Below are 24221 nucleotides of genomic sequence, written 5' to 3'. Positions count from 1 at the left end.
ACACATCCAACCTGTCCACAAAGTTTTGTCCGAATCTGTCCCCAACTTTTTGAGATACGGCATTGTATATCGTTTTTGGCCCTCCCTCTCAATGGTGAAGAATCACAAAAAAAATTCTAATATCCGCATCAAGATCCTCACCAAAATCGAGTCAGTTCATCTTTGTCACGCACCCAACCTGCCCACCAAATTTCATCTGAATCCGTCTACAACTTTTTGAGATATCCTGCACACAAACACAGAGACAGACAGAGAAACACACAATGATGAAATTATTGATGAAAAACATACGAGAGGATGGATGATTAAACTCAAAGCATGATATTTCAAAAAGTTGTGGACGGATTATGACAAAACTTGGTGGATGAGTTTGGTAAATGACAAGAATGGCTGATTAATTATCTTTTGGTTCAGGTCCTGATCCAGATCCAACCTCTCAGTGGGATACAAAATGTAAACTGTTCAGCCTGGCAGAGGTACGCGCTCTACCGAGTGCCAATCCAGTTTCATGAAGAGATTTATGGATAGATTAGAAGATAACTTGATAATACTCCCTTTCCTGCGCAGGCCTGCAAACACAACACAGCTGGCATGCATTGTGAGCGTTGCCAGACGGAGTATTATGGAAATGCTACTGCCGGAACTGCACATGACTGTCATCTCTGTGCCTGCCCTCTCAACACACCCTCAAACAAGTAAAACTATGTTGTATCCATGTTGTTCCTTCCTGCAGCTTTTTGTTTTTTACACCTACCGAGTCTCATGATGGAGATTGTACGCAATTTAAATGAAGCATATGCACATTAGAATATATGAGTGTGCTTTCACATGAATTGCCCTGTCCAATTCAACAGTGCATGATTTTTGAAACTGGAATTCCAGCACCATGAGCAAAGTTCTCAGTTGTGAATGCCCAAACAAGCTACCCAAAATCCCTTTTTTTTAGGCTAATGGAAGAGCAAGGTAGAACTGTGACAGTAGGACAAACATCAAGGGAATGAATGAACAGGAAAAGAGGAGAGGGAAGGGGTGTGAGTGGGAGAAAGAAACACTGAAACTGGCAAATCAGCAAGGAAATGCTAAAATTAGCTTTGACAAATAATGGATCATCATGTCTTGGTCATGACTTTTATTGAGTCTGTTAAATCCACATGAATAAGCATTTGCTTGAAAACCTTCCTTTATTAAAATAGCTATTGTTGGTCTATGCTAATGTCAGGATTATCCTTGTGTACGTTGCAGCCAGTGGGTGGTGTCCATGTTTCCTCGCATTCCACCTTAACCTTCTCCTTTTAGCAATGGATGCAGAAATCGAGTGTAATTTCTCTTGTGGCCTCAAAACCAAACAAACCATATATTTATAACAGGTCCGATAGCTGCCCCCACCCCCTCCCAACATGATTAATTGAAAATATCATCATTTCAAACTTTCCTTGTATATTCACAAACCCCAGTTATGTCCTTCACATCGGTGTTCAGAAGCACCTAATCCAGGTACACAGTCGCATTCACTGGTCGCAATCCATCGGGGTTTGCGTATGAAGCACCCATCCAGTCAGGCCTTGGACAGGCCTACATGGTTGGGAGCTTGTACGATGAGCAGCCGCCCATTCGGCGAGCTGAGAAAGTTATCCAAGTCTTTGGTTGTGCAGAGGCACAGCCCTTTCTCTCAGGTTCTTTTCCAAGTATTTTTTAAAAGCGTTGTGCGACATTTTAGATAACAATCCTTATCTCACTGACACAATATTCTTCATGGTGCCTCGAAGAACTCTATTTCCCGAGGTTTCTCCACATGTGCACCGAACATTTAGGGGCTGATTACATTATTTTGAAAGCTGCATATTGCGTTGTACAATATGGACTGCCTTTCTTCCATAATTGGAAAGCTTTATGGAAACACAGATATCCTTGCCGCACTCACCAGCAAGCCACCAGGCTCTGCCACTCCACTTCGAGATGAAGTATCATGGTCCAGGCAGGGCCGGTGTAAGGGTATTAGGAGCCCTCGGTGAACCTTCAGCGTTGCACCCCTACTCTCCCTTCCCCTCCCAGCTCCAACACAATTCACTTACAAAAATAAATATTGTGCAGTAGTATGAATAAAACTTTTGCACTTGTGGAGACGAAGAACCAGGGGTTCATATAGCTTAAAGGGACAAAGAGTAGGTGAGAAAATAGACAAATCAGGTGGGGAGATAGATGAGGGTACGACAGATCGGGGTGAAGCCGGATGTCTTAGCTGTTTGCCGGCCTCTACGTGCATCACCTACCTGCTGGCCATATCATCAACCTGCCAACTTTTTCCGCTCTAGCCGACCACCTAGTTTGCCTAGTGGTTACACCAGCCCTGGGCCCAGGTTATAATTATAGGTCCCTGAGAAATGATTGAGGCATTCACCTGAATATTCATATAATAACGGATGGGACACGCAAGAAAGGAAATGAAATCTGTAGTTGCTTTGGTTACTTCATTAAATTTGACCTGAAGTGTCGAGAGTGAATGGTCATGCTTTCCATTCAATGCACCACCACCACTGCTGCTCCAGTGGGCTGTTAAAATAATAAAAGTAAGAACATTGTTGAAATCCCAAACCAATACTCATTTATTTATTGCTATTGAAGTTATATGCCAACTGATTTTTCCATGATTTGTAGAAAAGTTTCCTTAAAATTAGCTTCAGCCAGCATCAGGTTACATGTCACACCTGCTTCATTTCAAACAGCCATCTCATTGTAAAAATAGCCTTTCCCTCCAGCCACACTCTGGCTCTTCTTACGGGGGCTCATCCCTGCTGTCTCATTCACCAACACATCTGATCACAGCCAAGGCTGCAGCATGGTCGCTCCAGGAGTCTTTTGGGCCTCACAAGTCACATTAATTCTTGCATCTGTCTCCCTGTCTTCCTCTCGCATATCTTTGAACAGCTTCAGCCCCACATGCCACCTCGACTCATCAGGAGATGTTGTCTGTGACCAGTGCCACCTTGGTTATGCAGGAAATCGCTGTGAAAGGTAATTGTCACTGACTTTTAAACGGTTGCCCATTTAAAAGTTACCAACTTTAATTGTGAGCGAAATTGTAATGCCGAGAGCTGTTCCGTTGTTTTTTTTTTTTTCGAGATGCTTTCCATTCATTTTGATTTTCTCTAATTGTCATTTATCCCTCAAGTGTGACGTGTCCAAGTTATTCGCCGTTCAAATTATTCTCAAAAAATGTTTTCATTTTGACCTCCTACTCCTTATTGTTTCACATTGACCTTTTTCTTTTCCTTCCTTTGACCTTTCACGTCACTTTCCCAGATATATATTTGTGTAAATATGGTTGGAAAATGTGTTAATAGATATTGAGTAAATCTGGCAACAAGAACAGAAGAGAAGAGGATTATAAACAGTGTGATAAATGTTTAATGTGGGCAATATCAGAGGTAGCACAGACAGAAAGTAGTCTTTTCTGTAAAATGTGTGAAGAAATGGTTCACATGAGGATTGTTAGTCACAGGTTGAAATAATGATTTGCCACTCTGAGGGAGGTTTCGGAATTTAAAAATTTTGAGGATAATAGTTGGATATGTTTGTTGAGTGAATCTGCCGAGGAGATTGGCAGTGGTGAGGGTGCAGCATGAGAGGCAGTGGTGAGGGTGAAGGGAGTGGAGGCAGTTGTGAGGGTGCAGCATGTGAGGCAGTGGTGAGGGTGAAGGGTGTGGAGGCAGTGGTATGGGCGCAGTGTGTCGAGGCAGTGTGTGGAGGCAGTGGTGAGGGCTCAACGTGTGGAGGCAGTGGTGAGGGCTCAACGTGTGGAGGCAGTGGTGAGGGCTCAACGTGTGGAGGCAGTGGTGAGGGCTCAACGTGTGGAGGCAGTGGTGAGGGCGCAGTGTGTGGAGGCAGTGGTGAGGGTGCAGCATGTGGTGGCAGTGGTGAGGGCTCAACGTGTGGAGGCAGTGTTGAGGGAGCAGCGTGTGGAGGCAGTGGTGAGGGTGCAGCGTGTGGAGGCAGTGGTGAGGGAGCAGGGTGTGGAGGCAGTGGTGAGGGCGCAGCGTGTGGAGGCAGTGTTGAGGGAGCAGCATGTGGAAGCAGTGGTGAGGGTGCAGCATGTGGAGGCAGTGGTGAGGACGCAGCGTGTGGAGGAAGTGTTGAGGGAGCAGCGTGTGGAAGCTGTGGTGAAGGCATAGAGAGTGAATGAAGTGATGAGGTTGCAGCAATCAGAGGAAGTGATGTTTGTATATCGAGTGGGGAAACGGGCAGAGGCAAGGTGGAATGAGTGCAGGCAGGAGTGAAGATGGAATGAGTACAAGTTGGGGTGTAGCTTGAGCGAGTGAGATAGTTCGGAATAAGGTCATGGAGACGGTTTTTGTTTTGTGATGAAACTATTTTTATGTTTGTGTGTGTGTGTTGGGGGGTGGGGGTGAGATATTACTATAGAACAGATGGGAATGTATAGTGTGGCATGATCCGTGTGCGAGTAGATCGCCTTCTAGATGCATAAGTTGAGAAAAGTCAGCTTAAGCATTGTTTTGTTTGCCAGGACACCATACAGGGGATGGAGGTGGTAATAATTAGTTAGGGATTATGGTTAATTAAATTGTGTGTAAATCCCCTATTTAAACCTCTGCCGGGAGCGCCGGGAGGCTTGGCACGAAGGTGGCAGGAGCAGAGTGGCGGATCGCCTCCCAAGGGGCAGAGCGACAGACGGCTCGCAAAAGCGGCGGAGCATGGCCAAGCAAAAAAAGGAGAGGGAATGGCCAAAATCGGCAGTTGGGGAGAGAGAATGTTCAAGGCAGTGGGAGAGACAGGATTCGAGGGGAGTTGAGAGAGCGAGTGTTGTGAACGGCTGAAGGGAAAGTTGATGGGAGTGGAAGGCGAAGAAGTCTGGGAATGTGACTGGGAGTTGATGGCGTGTGCGAGAGTGAGAGGAGAGTTTCTTTGAGGGGGTCGTCCGATCTGTCTTCCTGCTTGCTCTCTGTTCGTCGCCCAAAAGCCTGTCCGTCACCAGTGTGCTGTGTGAGCCTTCTGCCCTACTCATCGTCCTGTGCTTGTCTGCATTGTTTGCTCACCTCTTCATCTCACCTCATATCATCATCTACCTTCCCCACTTCCAAAAACGGAGTGCCGCCGGTTTTGTCCCCTCCCCGTCTGTGACTGAGTCCGAAGTGCGGCGCCTAGTTCTTTAGATTTATTCCACCCATTTGTACGTAATTATTTATTGATTTATTGATTATCGATTTGATTATTGATTAATTATCGATTATAATTATCGATCGTGTTCAATCATCCCTGGTTCTTTTTAATCCCCCGCCAACCAACGAAGTTGGCGGGGGGATATAGAAATGCGTTCCGTCCGTCCGTCCGTTTGGTACACATATCAAGCAAGTGGTGAGCTGGTGCCTTTTGATATTTTCTAATTGATAGGTCACATGGTTTGGGAGCCATGTTGGATTCAAGAAAAATATTAAATAATGTTTTCTCTGGAATCACTTAGCCTAACGAAGCAAAAATTTGCAATTATCATCTTCCATCATGTCTACATACATAGTAAAAATTATGACATCACAAGTCACATGGTTTGGCGGCCATCTTGGATAGAAAAACACACCTCATCCGATTAACATGAAACTTCACACACGTATTCCACTGGAGGACTGGAGGCAGAATGTAAATTTATGATGTCATAGGTCACATGGTTCCTCAGCCATCTTGGATTGAAAATTAATAAATTCAAAAAATCTTCTTCTCCAGAACGGCTGGACAGATTGAGGCAAAATTTCACATACACTTTCCCCAAGACATCCTTTCAGAAGTTTGTTAATTTCCAATTGATAGGTCACATGGTTTGGTGGCCATATTGAATTTACCCTAAAACCTTCAAACATCTTCTTCTCCAGAACGGCTGGTCAGATCAAGGGGAAACTTCACATACATATTGCACACGCTTAGGGAATATAAGTTTGTCAATCCTCATTTAGTATGGCGGGGGATATCGAAGACTTTGTCTTCAACGGATGCTAGTTATTATTGATTTCAGTTTGGGGAAATAAACCCATTGTGTTCAAAAGCTTAGGTTTCCTCGTGTCTCTCCCAACGACCCATGTGCGTCCCACCGCCATTAATTTGGAACACCTCATTGAGCTGCTCAGGACATTGCGGGACGTAGACCTCCCGCCACGACGAGCTCGATGTTAGTTGAGCCATCGACGCTACACTATTAACGATGTAGATTCTTCTTTCTTCAGGAAGGATCATAGACATTGAGTTGTGTGTTGTTTTGAAGGAGCAGGAATAAGGGATATTGATGCAAGGCAAAATCAAATTGTATTAGGTCACAGCAGGAAAGCATTGGCTGCGGTGAATGTTGGAGCAAAATGATAAAGGAAAGGTTTACTTTGGAAGGTTTGAAAATAGCTACAGCTTATTTGGTCACTGACAAAAATCAAAGGACTGAGAAAATAATGGTTTCTGATATTGTTCCGAGTTTAGAAAAGGGAATATAATCTACGAGTAGAGCAATAGATGTCAACCTGTGGTTGGAAGAATGGTGAAGGCAGCAATGTTTTATGTTTAGTAACCAGTGGGAAAGGGAATCATTTTTGAGGCAAAGGGCATGTTTCCATAATGATATCCATAGGTGAAACAGAAAGGGGGAAACAAAGTTCATGATAAGACAAATAAAAGGTGTCTATCCATTCCTCTGTTCGCGGTTTCCACTGATTGGCTGTGTGAGGCTTGGTGCAATCTGATTGGCTCCTGTCAAAATTGAATAATGTATCGTATAGGCTTATTAAAAGCTGATATTCGAATTCTGATTCCATATTTGACAATCGGAACTCATGACCTAAATAATTATGTCAAAATCAATATAGGTGAGTTGAATTTTTTTTTTTTACAACCCAAAGTAATTAAATAATAGCCTCCATGGGATGCAAGGTCCCATGGAGAAGACTTTTAAAGATAATTATTGTATGCCTGATTTTATTTTATACTGCCCAGGGACACCAGTAGCGATGTTTTCGATTATTATTCATATTTCTCATGTTTAATGTTGGTCATTAATAAAGTAATGCATCAAATGTGTAAGATCGCTCTCCATGGAGTGACTGTTATTGATACGGACCCCAGCGGAGTGTTTCTATACATGTCTGCTCACTACATCTTCTTCTTTCACTGGCAATGTATTTCACTCCCAAAAAACATCTGTTCATGGTTTTGAACTCCATTCCCTGCCCTGTACCTTCACCTGATTATCTGAGATTGGAAAGGTAATCATCGATTTACTTGGGTGAAAAAAAACATTTCCATGGTTACGTATTCCACTCGAACCGCCACATGAAGAAACTTGGCATGAGCAGGTCCAGAACAAGCCTTAAAAGTCAGTGGGAAGTAGGATGAAAGGTTATTGGTGGTGATGGAACTTGAGATGCCCATTCACATTTCGCATCACTGAGGACGGGTACTTTTGCTTGTTAAACATAATAACAAGACATTCTTTAAATGCGTAATGGGTAAAGAACAGGTAAAGACAAGTTTAGGTAAATTGAGGAGTAGCACAGGGATATTGGTTAGTGATGAAGGTGAGATGGCATATGTAGGGGATGGGAAACAAATAGCCACCCCATCAAATGTGTACAATCTGATTTGCTGACAAACTACTATACAGTGAAGTGAAACCATAAGCCTTTAGAAGCCGTAACTTTTATTATCAAACGTTTTCATCACTAACAAGAATGAAAAATACACCGGAATACATCAGTAAAGTACCAAATCGAGAGATCCCAAGATCACCAAATTGTTCATCCACAGAATTACTGATGAATGTCATCCAGCCAAGCACAATAATGGCTGAAGCAATTACAACGATTCCAATGTAAGGAAGTGGCATTCATTGTCCGTTAAGTATTGTACTTGTACCGTACCAAAAAAAAATTCATCGGAAAAAAAAATAACACAACCACAATGCACCACAACCTCTTGAATGCCATTTACGCATGCACAAAGTGAGAAACTCTCCCATAAAGCTTGCTGTTTTTGGGGAGAGTTTCTCAATTACAATTATCCAAAAACAACACTTCTCTTGTACCTTCTTGCCATGTGGTGATCATAACTACCAAGTTTGATGAATTTCTGCCAAATCGTTTAGGAGGAGATAGTGTGATGGACAGACAGACAGATGGAATCGATACAATATCCCCCCCCCCCCCCATTTTCTTTCAAAAGGTGTGGGGCTAACATGATAGGAAGGAATGACAAGGAAGGAATTGCACCACAATTCAACACTGCAATCCTTTTACGGATTGCCATGACATATTTTGAGGGTCTCCGTCCATTGTTGGGAGTGCATGAGCAGCATGTGCAAGGTGGAGTGACCTCGTCAGAATCTGAAATGAGGCCATTGTAGAAAAGGAAGGATTGCATATCAACTGTGATTATGGATCCCAAGTTAGGACAGTAATCGGGTAGGGGAGTTTCAGTCAGAGAGTAGTTAATGCATGGAATGGTCTCCCTGGAAAGGTAGGAGCAGCAGAAACAGTAGATAAGTTTAAATTGGAATTATATAGGTATCTGGAAGCATTGGACATCGAGGTGTCCAGGGATATTGGTCGGACTTGTCTGTAGATTCTGTGTGGACAGGTGATATTGTATATGTGTAGTGATTCTGATGACTCTGGGAGGATCGAAGGATGAGTGTCTGGTCGGTTTTTGTGCATTCCTCACCCTACAACCACCCTCACTCCCCCCCCCCCCGAACCTGACAAAATATAAAAAAATAAAAAAACAACAATATAAAAACATTTAAGTGTTCTAATAATGAAAATACTTTTAGTTTAAATGTTGTTTTGTTTGCATATATGATATCCCCGCATCCCCCCATTGCGATTGAGTCTGCGGCCCGAGACGGATTTCATTGCTCTGGCGTTGGTGTAGCGCAGGCATGATGGGCCTTCACCTGCACCAAAGTTCCTTGTTATTCCTTGTTATGTGCAATTTTGGCACATCTGAACTACCTATTCAGCCATGAGCAGAGTATATAATACAGAGTCATTAGGAAATTATTGTAATAACTTGAAAGGGTTGTATTTTCTATTGTAATGCAGGTGCATTGTATGATTTGAATTCTCTGAAGACATTCATGCATCTTCTTTCTGTTTTGGGGTACTTTTTTGGTGAAAAGTGATCATGCCTCCAAAAATTAAATCCTGGTGCAAGAGATACATCACAACCCTTTACCATGTTGGACACCCCATGAGAGACATCATTAATCAGTGAAGGAAGTTCAATTTTAATATTTAATCAAGAGGCGTTGTTAAAGAGGCTTTCGCATTATTAAAAGCAAAGGAAAAACTCAGACAGCAGAAACCTGTGGCTTGGAATCCCCCAGAAGATCCTACTCTCGCAAGACGATGCTACATCTTACAGGACTCGGTGGCATTGTGCTTGCAGCGTCTGCTCTGAGGCTGGGAGTTCGGCGGTTCAATCTTGAGATAGAACAAATACTTATAAAATAGTATGTGCTGCTTCCTCGTTTTAATGGTCAGTATTTAATGGATATGGCATAGATAAACCCCCATATGTTGGCTTCCATGGGTAGGAGGAAATTTCTCCTTCATTGCTCTGCTTAGTGTGGAGAGAAAAGCAATGTCATAAAGGTGGCGCACCAGTACCCAAAGTGCCTCCCCACCGAAGCTCAGCAGCTGTGTTTGTCTGAAGTTAAGTGTGGTGGTGTCTCGTATATTTGTCTACATGTGTGCATGGTTTGTGTTGTATCTCTTACACAAGTCTTCCTTAGACTCTATATTAATAGATAAATAAAGAAACTCGGTGGAGCGCATCCCTCCGCCATGTAATGCCTGATCCATGAGAACATATTGGGCTCAATACATTTTTGAAATATCATGCTATATAATCGTTTTTGGCCCTATCTCTCAATGGTGAAGAATCACTTAAAATTCTAGTAGTCGGATCCGGATCCAGATCCGGATCTTCACCAAATTTGATTCAGTTTGTCATTGTCGCACACTGAACGCATCCACAAAATTACATTTTGATCCACCCACAACTTTTTGAGATGTCCTGTACACAGGCAAACAAACAATCAGATAGAAAGGGTGGAAACATAACCTCCTTCACCTTCGATGGCAGAGGTAACAACAACACTACAAAAAATCAACAATGAAATGCCGCAAGAAATTCATCCCATGCAGAGCCATGGATGGCATCATGACAGAGGGTCAGTACATTCTGTAAACAGAATAATTAAACTGGATTTTCAGCTGCGCAAACCATTTGAAAGCAAGTTCACAGGCAGGAACAAAGCACATTGAGGAATGCAAGACAAATGCCAGAAAGTTATCTCTTTCTTTTATTTATTTATTTTTTCCTTGCGTATGACAAATTATACAGCTCACAAATCTAAGTCTAAGTTAGACAGCCAAGTCATAGCACTGGCTGTTCAGTGGATTGCCCTAAATCCTTCCTCAAATTTCTGTTGGTGACACTCATTCGCAATGTGATAAATAGTCTCATCTGGATGACCATAGTTACATGCCAGGCTGTCTTTGAAATTCCCATTTGTGGAGGTGGTGTGATGTCCTTTCATGTAGAGTATAAATCCTGTTGAGCGCAGACCACTGTTTCCGGGGGGTGATCGAAACCTGGAGGCTCTTCTGTCGGATCACTGACAATAAAGCTATATGAGCGCAGTATACAATGGGAGTGTGTGGTGACACTCAATTAAACATGGATCTATCTTGATTACTGTAACAAACCTAGATCCGTTGACTACCGTAGTATGGATAAAACTGAATATCAAACATGGTAACGCAACTGCCAAGAAACATGGTATCGCAACTGCCAAGAAACATGGTATCGCAACTATCCAAAGGATTGTGAGACTGATTTTAGCTGTCATGACAAATTAAAGCAAAGGAGAGTGCCAAACATTTAAATTCAAGGTGAACCACTTGTGTATCAACATTTTGTTTTGAAGCCCATATTTCAGGAAGGAAATTGGAACCTCAACATAAATTCAATAAACATGCTGAATATCCACGAAGACAATCTAGCCATATATCTCATTCAACAGCCGCTTTTGTGAAAGATTTGCAAGAAAGAACCAGAATACAAGATGTTCCCTTTGAAGACATCGCTGTCAAATCACTGGATGCATCACCCATGGATCTTTGTGCTTCTTGCCCCCTAAAATAGGTTCTTGGAAATCGATGCCCCACTTCATTAGACTGAGTTTGGAAAGCTTGTCAGCAGGAGTGGGAGAAGATGGACCTTTATGTGCTTCGGAAAAAAAGGTCTTTTATAATGGAAATGGCAATCCAAAAGGCATCGCGATGAACATTACATGGGGTGGAAAAAGTAATGCTTAATATAACGGATGAAGTACAATCGTGATTCCATAATCTCTGAACAACCCGAGGTACACACATGACAGACTTCTACTAATTATCAGATTCCAACTTCTTTGCCTCAAAACCTGTTAATTAGTGTGGTTAATTGTTGGGTTTTTGTTGTTTTTTTCATTCCTGAATGTCACTAAATCAGGGATGTTTCTGGATGATTTCTTATGAATCTTATTTTTAAAACTCCATAATTGCTTTAATTATCCTCATTTTTAAAACTCCATAATTGTTTTAATTAATCATTAAATTATTTGTGTGGTCTCACAAGGTGCATTATTTAATTATTTTCATGTATTCTTTCTTTCTCTTTCTATGTTTTTTTTTGCGGTAATTATTATCGAGGGTAAAGAACCGAAAAACGAATGCTGTCATTCATTGTCCTCGACTAATGGATGACCATGCTGGCAAGACGTTTGTTATGATGTTTTTTTGTGATTTATGGGTGTATCTCAAGCAGTAAGAATTCTGAAGATCTCGCTCTCATCCACTCTCACCCTCAAAATATTATCTGATGTGCACTCTGGTTAATAAAGAATGTATCAGCTACTCTTGCATGCATCTGTTCATGAGAAGAGAATGAAGTCCCAAAGTTGCTTCGAGTAGCTAACCTGCTCATGCTCCCCCACAAATATTCTGCGTAGATTCACTAGGACTTTGCAGGAGTCACATCAACATGCCATAAGCTGACCCTCTGATGGTAGTCCTGCTGTAAGTGAGATGTACTTTGTTGAAGCTGCAGGGTCTGTAGCATTTTGGATCATGACTGATGCTATCGTGTGTGTGTGTGTGTGTGTGTGTGTGTGTGTGTGTGTGTGTGTGTGTGTGTGTGTGTGTGTGTGTGTGTGTGTGTGTGTGTGTGTGTGTGTGATAAGATCGACTTATGCAAGATGTTTGTTTTAATCGTCATCATGCTCAGCTCTTCCAGCCAAGTGAATTTTAGAATTAACTGAGCAGGAATGCTTTCCCCTTCCTCCTGCTTCCAATGTACCTTCAGCATGCATAAAATGTATATTTTACACATGCCAAAGGTAAATTTGTGTCCATTGAAAAATTGAGTAGTTTTTATCCCCCGCCACGTGGCGGAAGAGGGATATTGTTGTCACCCGGGTCGTCCGTCCGTCCGTCCGTCCGGCTGGCTGGCTGGGCGTCAACATTTATAGCTGTGGGTTTTTGATTGAGAAACCTATTGATTTTGGGTGTGGCCGGATCCAAGATGGCCGACTGGGGTGGCCATCTTGAAAAAATGTTTTTTGTAATAAATGGAAAACCGCTTATCTGATTTCAATTATTTTTGGTTACTACGTTCCTCACCCCTGGGGAACTTTTTCGAGATGATGGCCAAATGGTGTCTTGTTTCCAATTCACCTCCCTCATTATCTGGAATATGTATGACCTTTTTCATTCAATGGCGGGGGATTCCCCATCTCTGATGATATATTTTGTTTTGTTTTTATCCTAGTTCGCCGTTTTTGGTTTTGGTCATGTCAAAAGGTAACAGCGCTTTAACTGACATAACGAAGGCAGAAATATACGACATTTAGATTGTCAAACATCCTGTGGTATTCTTCACTGCATTGTGTGTATTTAGAGTGAATGGGAAAGAGGACCTGCAATGCCATCTATTTCTGCCGTTTGCAGTCTGCTGTCCAGCTATAGATATCGTCCTGCCTGCTTGCTTTATTTTTAAACAAATCCGGTTTAGGCATTGCATGACACTGCTCACAAATAGCACAAGTAATGGGAAGGAAGATTAACTTTGGTTCATCGTATGCTACAACATTGCTTTGTTTACTGACTGATGATGTCATCGTCACATCATTATGGGTTTTGTTTTTGGTTTAAGCTTGGTTCTCATGTGCAACCTTTACCATTAGTATTATGTTTTAAGATCTTAAAATTCTTGAGCATTTTGTTTGAAATTCAATTTACATCAGGCCCAACAGAACGTGTCATTTTGTTCAAGTCTTATGCTGAGGGCACAGATGTGTGGGGGCAACTTTTAAAATAATTTCGACCCCAAACTGAATTTTTGATTTCCCTTAATTCAGAATGATCATTAAAATAAATTGATATTGCTTAAAGCAATGAAAGCACATTTAATGTCATAGTTTTCATCCACCATTAAGAAAGAATGACTATTTAAGGGTGTAAGGTAATTCAACAAAAAAGAATTACTATAACAATATCAATAAGAATATGAATAACTCAACAATAACTGACACATGGGTGCAAGATCTCCAAATGGTACTTAAATTTAAATAATTTGTGCATCTTCATTTTCAACCACACTCGGTGGTGTAATGGTTTGAGTGTTTGCTGTGAGTCTGCGAGGTCAGTGGTTCAAATCCCGGCTGAGTCACACTGAACACTTTTAAATTTGTCCGTGCTGATTCCATGCTTGACGTTCAGCATTTCAGAGGATAGAGCATGGACGAACAACCATATGTTCGAAGTACTCGTGCAGGCTTTAATGGGCCTGATGAACTCCTCCTGCGTCGACGTTCCTTGTAAAGGAACTCGTATTATTTAATCTTTAAATGTCACTTTAATTCTCATCACGTTTATATTTCAATTACTGCCTTTTCTTCTAAATAATAATTGTCAGCATGTACTTTAGTTTTTTTACTGCACTCTGTTTTGAGCCTTTTAGAGCCAGTAAGACAGAGTAAAATAAGAATAATGTGATAAATGCATTTCTAAGTTTAATACTACTTATTTGATCGTGTGCAGCACAAGGCTGTGGAGTAGCTTCATTGGCTGAGGGTGTGGCTGTTCCGTTGATACGATGCCCTCTGCTGGTTTGGGCAGGAATTTGGAATTTAGCCATGGTGTTGGCGATAGCTCACCGACTCTTCACGAAGGACACCATGGAGATTTTTAATGGCCACCAACAAATGCTGGCAGATGGGATTCCCGTTTAACGTCCATCCCAGGGACGGCACACACATAATGATACATCACCCTGCCTGTGAAACACCAGGAGGATGACAGTTTATAGCTGGGTCAGGATTCAAAGCAAGGCTCGACGGCTTAGAGGCGAGTGTGTGTACATCAGCCCTAGTTTAATGCTGACCTTGACCCCAATCCTTGTAATTAACTGGCTTGACGTCGATGCTATTGAGCCCACTGGCTGTGAAACTAGCTTCATAGCAACATCTCTGTATTTTATTTTTCAAGATTATTTATTTAAATATATACTGTTGTTGGCTTACACTGGCTTGGATGAAAGTTTACCCACCAATTTTGTTGGCACATTTGAAATAAATTGGAAAACTTTCATCAACTCCATTTGCACACAGCTGGGTGTCATACCACTTTGTGCTGTTGTTTTTAACACTAAATGTTTTAAATATCATGCGTGCAGCATTATCATGATTCACAATAGCAAAGCAACTATTTTTACTGCTTTACACAAGTGCAGGTCATGTTTTCCCTTCTCTTTTTTGCACTATCCAAAAACAATTTTACGTTGATTTTAACAATGGAGACATATTATTTTATTTCATTTTTCATTGGAGGCATATTAATAAGGGCTCATTGAGTCACCGTAATTATGTTAGATAGGAAATGTACACTGCGGGCAATCTGTACCGTCGGTGCAAGAAAATTAAATTTTTTGCCTCTGGCCTATTTTTGCATAAAATAATGTAGGATCATTAGTGTCCACATTCATTAATATACATTCCTTGTATTAAACTTGTTAATCCACTTCGTTTCCAAGCAAAAAAAAAATTGGACTAATTTGTCCAAAGTAGAAGCGCAATGTATGTCATTCATTATTAATTTGACAAACTGTTCGATTGAAATTTTTGTGGCAGGAATTTTTCTTTTCTTCGTGTGTGCTCCCATGTAGGTGTGCGGAAGGATTCTATGGTGAGCCGAGTGTTCCTGGTGGTAGTTGCCAGCGTTGTGAGTGCAGTGGCAACTTGAATCTGTCTCGGCCTGGGTCGTGCCACCCACATACCGGTGCTTGCTTGCACTGCACAGAAACAACAGAGGGCGAGCACTGCGAACATTGTGCCCCGGGTTACTATGGAGATGCCGTCAATGCCAGAGATTGTCAGTGTAAGTCAATGCTATCTTTCACAAAATCTACAAACTTGTTGAGGTGCAGAAATGATATAATGCAATAAAATACAAACACTGGGTAAATTATTTATATGTGAATATGTATATTGGAGGAGAGAGGAGAATGGGTGGGGTGGGAGTAGACAGGGGAAGGGGTGGGATGAGAGTGGGGTGTACGTGCTAAGTCCCTCTTCCCACCCATCCCTTCTCCCATCCCCTCCTCCCACTCCACCTTCCCCCTCCAGCTCCCACCTCACCCCTTCCCCTCCCTCAACCCACCACTTTCCACCCCACCCCACTGCACCCATTTCTCTTCCTCCTCCCAACTCTCCCTCCCTTATCCCACCCCTTCCCCTCTCTCCTCCCACCCCACCCCTTCTCCCTCTAGACTCCCACCCCACCCCTTCCCCTCCCTCCCTCCAACTTCCTCCTACCCCACCCCTCACTCCTTCCTCCCATCCCCCACCCACCACACCCCTTCCCCTCCCCTGCCTCCATGGTCTAGGAATCATAATTGTGCACGATAATGCTTCTGCTCACACGGTCATTCGCACAAGCAGTGTTCTTGTCAATTCCAACATTAATGTCATAACACCCTGGTCATCTCGCCAGATTTAAATCAAATTGAATATCTCTGAGATATCAGTGATCGTCACATTCAAACTTTGCCAAGACAGCTCCAGACCCTTGATGGGCTGGAATAGAAGCAGATTCGGCTGTGGCATGCCATTCCCCAGGCTCAGATTTGAGTGCTCATACAGTCAATATGACAACAGTGCATTACAGTGATTGCTGCTGAAGGTGAACATACCCAGTATTGTGAATGTTAATTTCTTGTTGCATCTCTATGTTTAAACATTCGCCACAATGCAACACTACGTAATTATGTCACAATGAAATGAACATGTAACTATTCAGCATTTACTGTTTTTCTGTCAGGGGTTTGCCCCTCGTCTGTACCTAAGCCACATAAATTGCATCAACAACAATCACGTGTTCAGGTTTTTTTTTTACCCCACGCATGTCGTGAAAAGTGGGGTTGAGCAATTGGTTCACTCTGTCTGTCTGTTTGCCTACAGATGTCAATCTATGATGAAGGAATAACTTGATTTCAATTTAATTACAAATTGTGAACACTGTCGAACACAAATTGGAACATGAATCAGATCACAACCTTGCAGTTTAGCAATACTTTAGCTCTGAATTTGGCAAATTTTACGGAATCTCGTCCCGAGCATGTACTGTATGCGCCGAGAGGAGTAAGGTAATTGCTTGTCTATCTGCCTATCTGGCAGTCAAAAAAAATTGAAAATCATTTTAAACAGGAAACGTACTTTTTTTTTTAGGGACATCATAAAGGACACAAACAACAAGCACGAACAACTAAATTAACATGTTGAATACGGTGGTGTAAGCAAGGGTGCATCAATGGTAGTGAAGTTCCGAAAAAAAAGGTTGTTTTGTTTTGTTTTGTTTTCTACAGCCTTTAAAACCTTTATTTTATTTCAAATGAATTATCACTGTAAAACACAAATTGCTTTGTTCAAAACCCTCAAGAATAGCAGTACTAACACAAAATATCATGGCACTTTACGTCATCTCGGCCGATCAAATGTGCTGTTCGTGCTCCTCGGCGGGGGATTATCGAGAATCAGACAAAATCTTGGCTCGTAGGAAATATCGATCGTGCTCAGCAACACAAAGCAAGAGTTGAAAAGAATTTCCATGTCCTTTTTCTCCAGACTGCTCGGGGTTAGATATTCTATTAACTCTAGTTTTTATGGCGGAGAGTGCAGTACCTTATGTTTTAGCATCGTTCAGCGTAGCACATGATGAATGTTGTATCGTAAACCATGTCGCAATTCAGAATCGGACAGCGTGGGTGCAGAATGGTGTCACACATCACAGCATACTTTAGTCCAACAAAGTGCAATTTTATGCAGATTTGGGTTTATGTTCTGTTTCTATTTTATGATCACTTTTTCCATATGTTTCATAATTATACCTTTCCTGAAATTATATTGCAAACAAACATATACAGTATATGTTTATAAATATATAAAATACACATTTGAGATCCAAGTCAATGCATAGATACCACACACACACACACACACACACACACACACACACACACACACACACACACACACACACACACACACACACACACACACACACACACACACACACACACACACACACACACACACCAGTGATGAAAACGATACTTGGTCTCACAGTGACTGCTTATTACGGTGCGTACGGGTATCGAAAAGGGGGGTTAAGCAATTGGTTCATGTCCGTCCGTCTGTACGTCCATCTGATCATTTTATATTCGTCAGTTGATGATCAGGGAATAACTTATTTAAATCAAAAGCTACATTTTGAATATGAATTTGGAACATGAATAGGAAGGCGTTCGCTATTTTTATGGTACTTTGGCTCTGAATTTCTCCCCATCATGCATGCACAGTAAGGAATGAGATAATATTTTTGCTCTTTGTGCCTGCCTGGCAGTCAAACAAAATTTTAAATCATTTCAAACAGGAAACCCACTCTTTTTAAGGACGTTATAAAGGACACAAACGATAGACACAAATAACTAATGTAACATTTGAGGTAATAGACTCTGAGCAAAACAGCGGTAAAACCCGGAATTCATTTATTATGCTTTTAAACCTCTTAAAAGCTTTATGTAAATTGAACTATAGACTTCAACACTCGAGAACACAAATCGCATTCATAATACTTCAAAAAACGATGATATCTATATATCGATGCACAGCACGAGAGGGTGTGACATGTATAGGGATGAAGAAGAGGTCACCGATACGGCTCTGTACAAGCATCCATGGTGATCAATAAAGCCTCCATCTCCTAAACTGCGAATCAACATCGTCTTATCACAGAATACTGTGGAAGGGTGGTGTGTAAGACTGCTTCAGTAGCACTAAACTTCTGGAAAAAAATTTTTTGCGATCTTCAAAATCATTTTATTAAAATTGAAGTATATACCTCAACATTACATGGGGTATCATATTCTATGAACTCTCTAGTTGCAGTTATGTGAGTCATTCTCCCTCCTTGCACCCCACCCTCCTCCTTGGAAGTGTACTTGACATATTATGATCATTATTAAAATATTTTGTATGTCCATGAGAACTGCCATGTGTAAAGCTCTGAAAGATCTTCTTAGTCGTACTATGCTTTTTAACAATGAATATCTACAATATCACGAATAAAGGTGGAATCATAAAGAAGTAAAAGAAGGGTGAGTAGTATATGGTGCTCTTCTAATTGGTTCATGAAAAATATTTTCATGAAAAATATGTGACCACTATATTCGTTATTGTTGTGTGTCTGTCTGTCTGTCTGTCTGTCTGTCTGTCCCGAGCATAGCTCCGTGGGTTTGATCCGATCCTGATGAAATTTTGGTGGGAGGTTTATATCATGATCTAGTTGTGTTTTCCTGAAAATGGGCGTGCTCCGCCCATAAAAACATATTTTTAAGGGGTAGCAGATTTAAATTTGCATCTTCTCCGAGGGGTTTTGTCGAATCTGACAGGGGTTTCGGTATTTGGTTAGCCCAATGGCACCTGCATAGCCCCACGGAGCTCGATTTTTCATTTTCATCACAAGGTCACGAACTCAGAAAATTGCGATTTTGACATAAAAAATTTCTTCTCCGAGGGATTTGTCGAATCTGGCAGGGGTTTCCGTATTTGGTTAGCTCAATGGCACCTGCATAGCCCCGCGGAGCTCGATTTTTCATTTTCGTCCCAAGGTCAAGGTCACAAGGTCACGAACTTAGAAAATTGCGATTTTGACATAAAAAAATTTCTTCTCCAAGGGGTTTGTCGAATCTGGCAGGGGTTTCCGTATTTGGTTAGCTCAATGGCACCTGCATAGCCCCACGGAGCTCGATTTTTCATTTTCGTCCCCAGGTCAAGGTCAAGGTCATGAACTTAGAAAATTTCGAATTTTGTAATAAAAATCAGACGACCGCCCAAACTTTGAGAGCTAGGATGACAATATTTTTTATGCACAATCTTGAGGTCATTCCCCACCTAAAGTCTTGAAGCCATTTTGCTCTATCTCGAACAGCTTGCCCGTGGCGCACCCTTCAAGTTTGTTTTTACGCTGATTTCATCAAAGTATGGATAATCCGAGGAGTGTGAAATGCCATATCGCCAATATGACGTTATATTGTTCCTGGAATGTTCCAGAGGAAGTTTTGCACCAAAGGTCATAATCCTTGACCTTTGACCTTTAAAGTTCACAAAGGGCAAATTTTCAAAGTTGTGGGAATCGAACCGGGTTTTTGACCTTCTTCGACGAACTAACTCAATTAAGCTATAGCACGTATCCTGTTTCCTTATTTTAATGTCCACAACATTGTTTTGTGACCTTTAAAGGTTATGCAAAGGTCAAATTTTTAAAGCTGTTGAACGAAACCGGGTTTTCACATTTTGCAGCTAATAACCTGTCACTCGTACCACATCATGTTGATCAATTTTATAACTTGGTCAAACATTATCACACTGTCTCATCCTTGACTTCTGAAACAATCTACATCGTCAAATACCGCTCGTGAACCATCGTCGTCTTCAGACTTGTTTACAATATTGTCGTTGTCGAGCTCGTCGATGCCTATCATGTCACTCCACCTTCATTTGAAATTTTCAACAGACCGTCGACCTTGTCGATCCAATCAAAGTTTCAGAGTTTTTGTTTGCATTTCAGCCCTTACTTTTAGGGGAAGGAGAAGGGGAAGGGGGAGGGAAACCACAAATTGGATTGCACCACCTGAGCTATATTTTGGTCTGTTCGGCAAACGATGGATGTTGTCAACGAAAATTTTATAGAACGTTTCCCATCGTGAAAAATGATATGCGGCTGTCATTTAATACGTTAGCCATTCGTCAAACGAAGAAAAACAAAGGGCTATTTCTCGAAATATCAGCCATACTTATTTACCACTTGTAAACATCGTCTCATATCAACTTTTAGTTGATAAAATTCGTTGTATATCTTGTCCCACAAGATTGGTATTGCATCTTATCTCAGGCAGGCATTTTTGCAATAATCAATGTACAAATTTGACAAACTTTTGTACCATTTTGTGACTGGTGCTGTTGTCCATCTGTGTGAGAACAGCCTGTCAATGTGATCAAAATGGTGCTCATTCTGGAACCTGTGACCAGCTCTCTGGTCAGTGTACCTGCAAGAGTAATGTTGGTGGTCGTCAATGTGATCATTGCCTGGTGAGTTACTTCAGTGTTCATCTTTGATCATAGCTTCATTTCTGTGTCAGGCTTCATGATCATGTCTCCTCTTGCTTCACACCTTCCAAATTTTCAGTCTTCACACTCTGTTACCTTCATTGTTAATTTTGTCATTTTCATTGTTCTCTCTCAAATCTTCATGTGTGTTTTCTTAATCAGACTACTTATTCTCTTTTCCTTCTCTGAATTGATACCACCTACCATGGCACCAGTCTGATTCCTGGTGGGATGCAGTCAGGCGGCAGTGTATGCCCTGTGACTGCAACCCCATAGGTTCAGCTTCGTTACGTTGCGATTCCCACGGCCAATGCTCCTGCCACTCAGGCTTTTCAGGAAAAAGCTGCCACGTTCGTGTGGGGACCAATGAGCAGCGGAGGGCTGTGTCTAGTCCAGGGGGCTGTCCCCGGGGCTCGTACCGACCCCGAATCGGCAGGGTACCATGCATGGTGTGGCCCATGGGCATATGTGACTTGACCAAATGAAAAAGCATAGGATTTTCAACTATTGCTGTTCATTTGGCTTCATTTTTTCAGAATGACTACTTTCACAAGCCTTAATCAGAATGTTTCCCACATTATAAAATTGTCTGCACCCTGAATACTTGTGCTAACTTTTGATGCTGTCATGTTGCTGTGTATGGTGTGTTGGTCTTTGGTAAGATACAATAATATGTGATCTTCTCACAGAAGTCCAAATACTGCTGTGTTTCAACATTACTTTTATTTTGATGTAATTTCATTAACAAGAAAGACCCGCTCCCTATGGGAGTGGGTGGGGGGGAGGGGGAATGACAATTTCATTTTCTGTTATACTGTATTATACCATGTACAGTATATATATATATATATATATATATATATATATATATATATATATATATATATATATATATATATATATACACTACTACTCAGCGGACGCATCCGAGATAAAGTTCGTAATGCCGAGCCATGAGTCTTTGTCCATCATCAGTGTCTACATGTCTGCTATGTCATGCTGGATATCCCTTGCTACGCAGTCAATGTAGTTCAGTGGCCTTCTTCCTCTGGTTGTGCAAGGCAATCTCAAGCAGATCACATCAGATATAATTTGGTCTTTGGTGCAGAAACTGTAGATTTTGTGGAGATTCAGTGCCTTCAGAAAGTATTCACACCCCTCAACTTTTGTCACATTTTGTTGTGTTATGGCCTGAATTTAAAATGGATTAAATTTTTACTTTTTTGTCACCGATCTACACAAAATACCCCACAATGACAAAGTGAAAACAGGTTTTGAGAATTTTTCCCGAATTAATTAAAAATGAAAAGCTGAAATGTCTTGCGTCAATAAGTATTCAACCCCCTGAGTCAATACTTTGTCAAGGCACCTTTGGCAGCAATTACAGCTTCGGGTCTTCTTGGGTAAGTCTGCATCAGCTTCGTACATTTGGATTCCGGGATTTGCTCCCATTCTTCCTTGCAGATTTGCTTAAACTCTGTCAAGTTGGATGGGGAGCGTTGGTGAACAGTAATCTTCAAGTCTTTCCACAGATTCTCAATGTGATTTAAGTCTGGGCTTTGGCTGGGCCACTCATGGACTTTCACCTTCTTGTTCTGAAGCCATTCCAGTGTTGCTGTGACTGTATGCTTGGGGTCATTGTCCTGTTGGAAGGTAAATCTTCACCACAGTCTAAGGTCTTTTGCACTCTGAAGCAGGTTCTCCTCAAGGATTTGCCTGTATTTGGCTCCATTCATTGTTCCCTCTATCCTTACAAGTCTCCCAGTCCCTGCCACTGCAAAGCATCCCCAGAGCATGATGCTGCCACCACCATGCTTCATAGTAATGGTGGTGTTAGATGGGTCATGAGCTGTGCTCAGTTTTCACCAGATGTTGCGTATTGCATTCAGGCCAGAGAGTTCAATTTTCGTCTAATCAGACCACAGCATCATTTGCCTCATGCTCTCAGAGTCTTTCACTTGCCTTTTTGCAAACTCCAGGCACGCTATCATGTGGCTTTTTCTCAGGAATGGCTTCTGTCTTGACATTCTCCCATAAAAACCTATATTTGTGAAGTGCTGCAGAGAATGTTGTCCTTCTGGCAGGTTCTCCCATCTCAGTCAAGGAACTCTGTAGTTCTGGCAGAGTGGTCATTGGGTTCTTGGTCACCTGTCTGACCAAGGACCTACCTGCCCAGTTGCCCAGTTTGGTCAGATGGCCAGCTCTAGGAATAGTTTCGGTAGTTCCATATTCTTTCCATTTCCTATTAATGGAGCTCTCTGTGCTCTTGGGATGTTTCAACTCTCTAGAAATTGTTTTATTCCCTTCTCCAGATCTATACCGCCTCACAATTATTTCTCAGAGTTCTACGGACAGCTCCTTGAAGTTCATGGTAGAGTTTCTGCTCCGACATGCACTGTCAACTGTCGGACTTCATAAAGAAAGGTGTGTTTCTTTCTAAATCATGTCCAATCGATTGAATTGGCCACAGGTGGACTCCAATCAAGTTGTACACATCTCACCACAAAATTAATGAGATGTACCTGAGCTCAATTTGGAGTGTCGAAGTAAAGGGGTTGAATACTTATTGATGCAAGATATTTCAGCTTTTCATTTTCAATTAATTTGCAAAGATTTCTGAAAACATATTTTTGCTTTGTCATTATGGGATATTTGATGTAGATCGGTGGACGTTTAAATTTAATCCATTTTCGATTCAGGTTGTAACACAACAAAATGTGACAAAAGTCGATGGGTGTGAATACTTTCTGAAGGCACTGTACCACCTGTCGCTCGATCACAGGAACAGAGAGGAGGGAAAAGAGAGAAGGAAAGAGAGGGGAGAGAGAGGGAGGGAGAGGGAGAGAGGGGAAGAGAGAGGAGAGAGGGGGGGAGAGGGGAGAGAGAGGGGGAGGGGGAGAGAGAGGGGGAGGGGGAGAGAGAGAGAGGGGTGAGAGGGAGAGAGGGGGAGAGAGAGGGAGAGGGGAGAGAGAGAGGGAGAGAGAGAGGTGAAAGGGAGAGAGAGAGGGGGAGAGAAATGGGAAGAGAGAGAAGGAGAGAGGGGGGAGAGGGGAGAGAGAGTGGGAGAGGGGGAGAGAGTGAGAGAGGGAGAGGGGGAGAGAGAGAGAGAGAGAGAGAGAGAGGGAGAGGGGAGAGAGAGAGAGGGAGAGGGGAGAGAGAGAGAGGGGTGGGAGGGAGAGAGAGGAGGGAGGGAGAGAGGGGGAGGGAGAGAGGGGGAGGGAGAGAGAGAGGGAGGGAAAAGAGAGAGAGAGGGGGAGGGAGAGAGAGGATGGAGGGGGAGAGGATGGAGGGGGAGAGGATGGAGGGAGAGAGAGGATGGAGGGTGAGTGTGGATGGAGGGAGGGAGGGAGAGTATGGAGGGAGAGAGGGAGAGTATGGACGGGGAAAAAAGAGAGAGAGAGAGACAGAGACAGACAGAGACAGACAGAGACAGACAGAGACAGACAGAGACAGACAGAGACAGAGAGAG

General features: G+C 42.1%; 1 protein-coding gene across 3 annotated transcripts in view; it reads left to right on the top strand.

Annotated features, from left to right (window-relative positions):
* The window catches only part of LAMA2 (laminin subunit alpha 2), a 413990-nt gene that overhangs the window by 175245 nt on the left and 214524 nt on the right, over positions 1–24221 (top strand). For 2 of the 3 annotated variants that reach the window (XM_085881856.1, XM_085881855.1), the window contains exons 17-21: positions 568–695; positions 2926–3012; positions 15253–15464; positions 20628–20734; positions 20968–21189. In XM_085881856.1, coding sequence (XP_085737982.1) covers positions 568–695; positions 2926–3012; positions 15253–15464; positions 20628–20734; positions 20968–21189 — 756 coding nt within the window. The remainder of the gene's footprint in view (positions 1–567; positions 696–2925; positions 3013–15252; positions 15465–20627; positions 20735–20967; positions 21190–24221) is intronic. The other variant, XM_085881857.1, reaches the window with a different exon arrangement.

The sequence above is a fragment of the Eptatretus burgeri genome, chromosome 5 (genome assembly GCF_056783735.1).
Source record: "Eptatretus burgeri isolate ZD-2024b chromosome 5, Ebu_testis_v1, whole genome shotgun sequence".
In the NCBI taxonomy this organism is placed as follows: Eukaryota; Metazoa; Chordata; class Myxini; order Myxiniformes; family Myxinidae; genus Eptatretus; species Eptatretus burgeri.
Note: the sequence above shows the minus strand (reverse complement) of the source record. Positions and strands in the feature narration are given on the sequence as shown.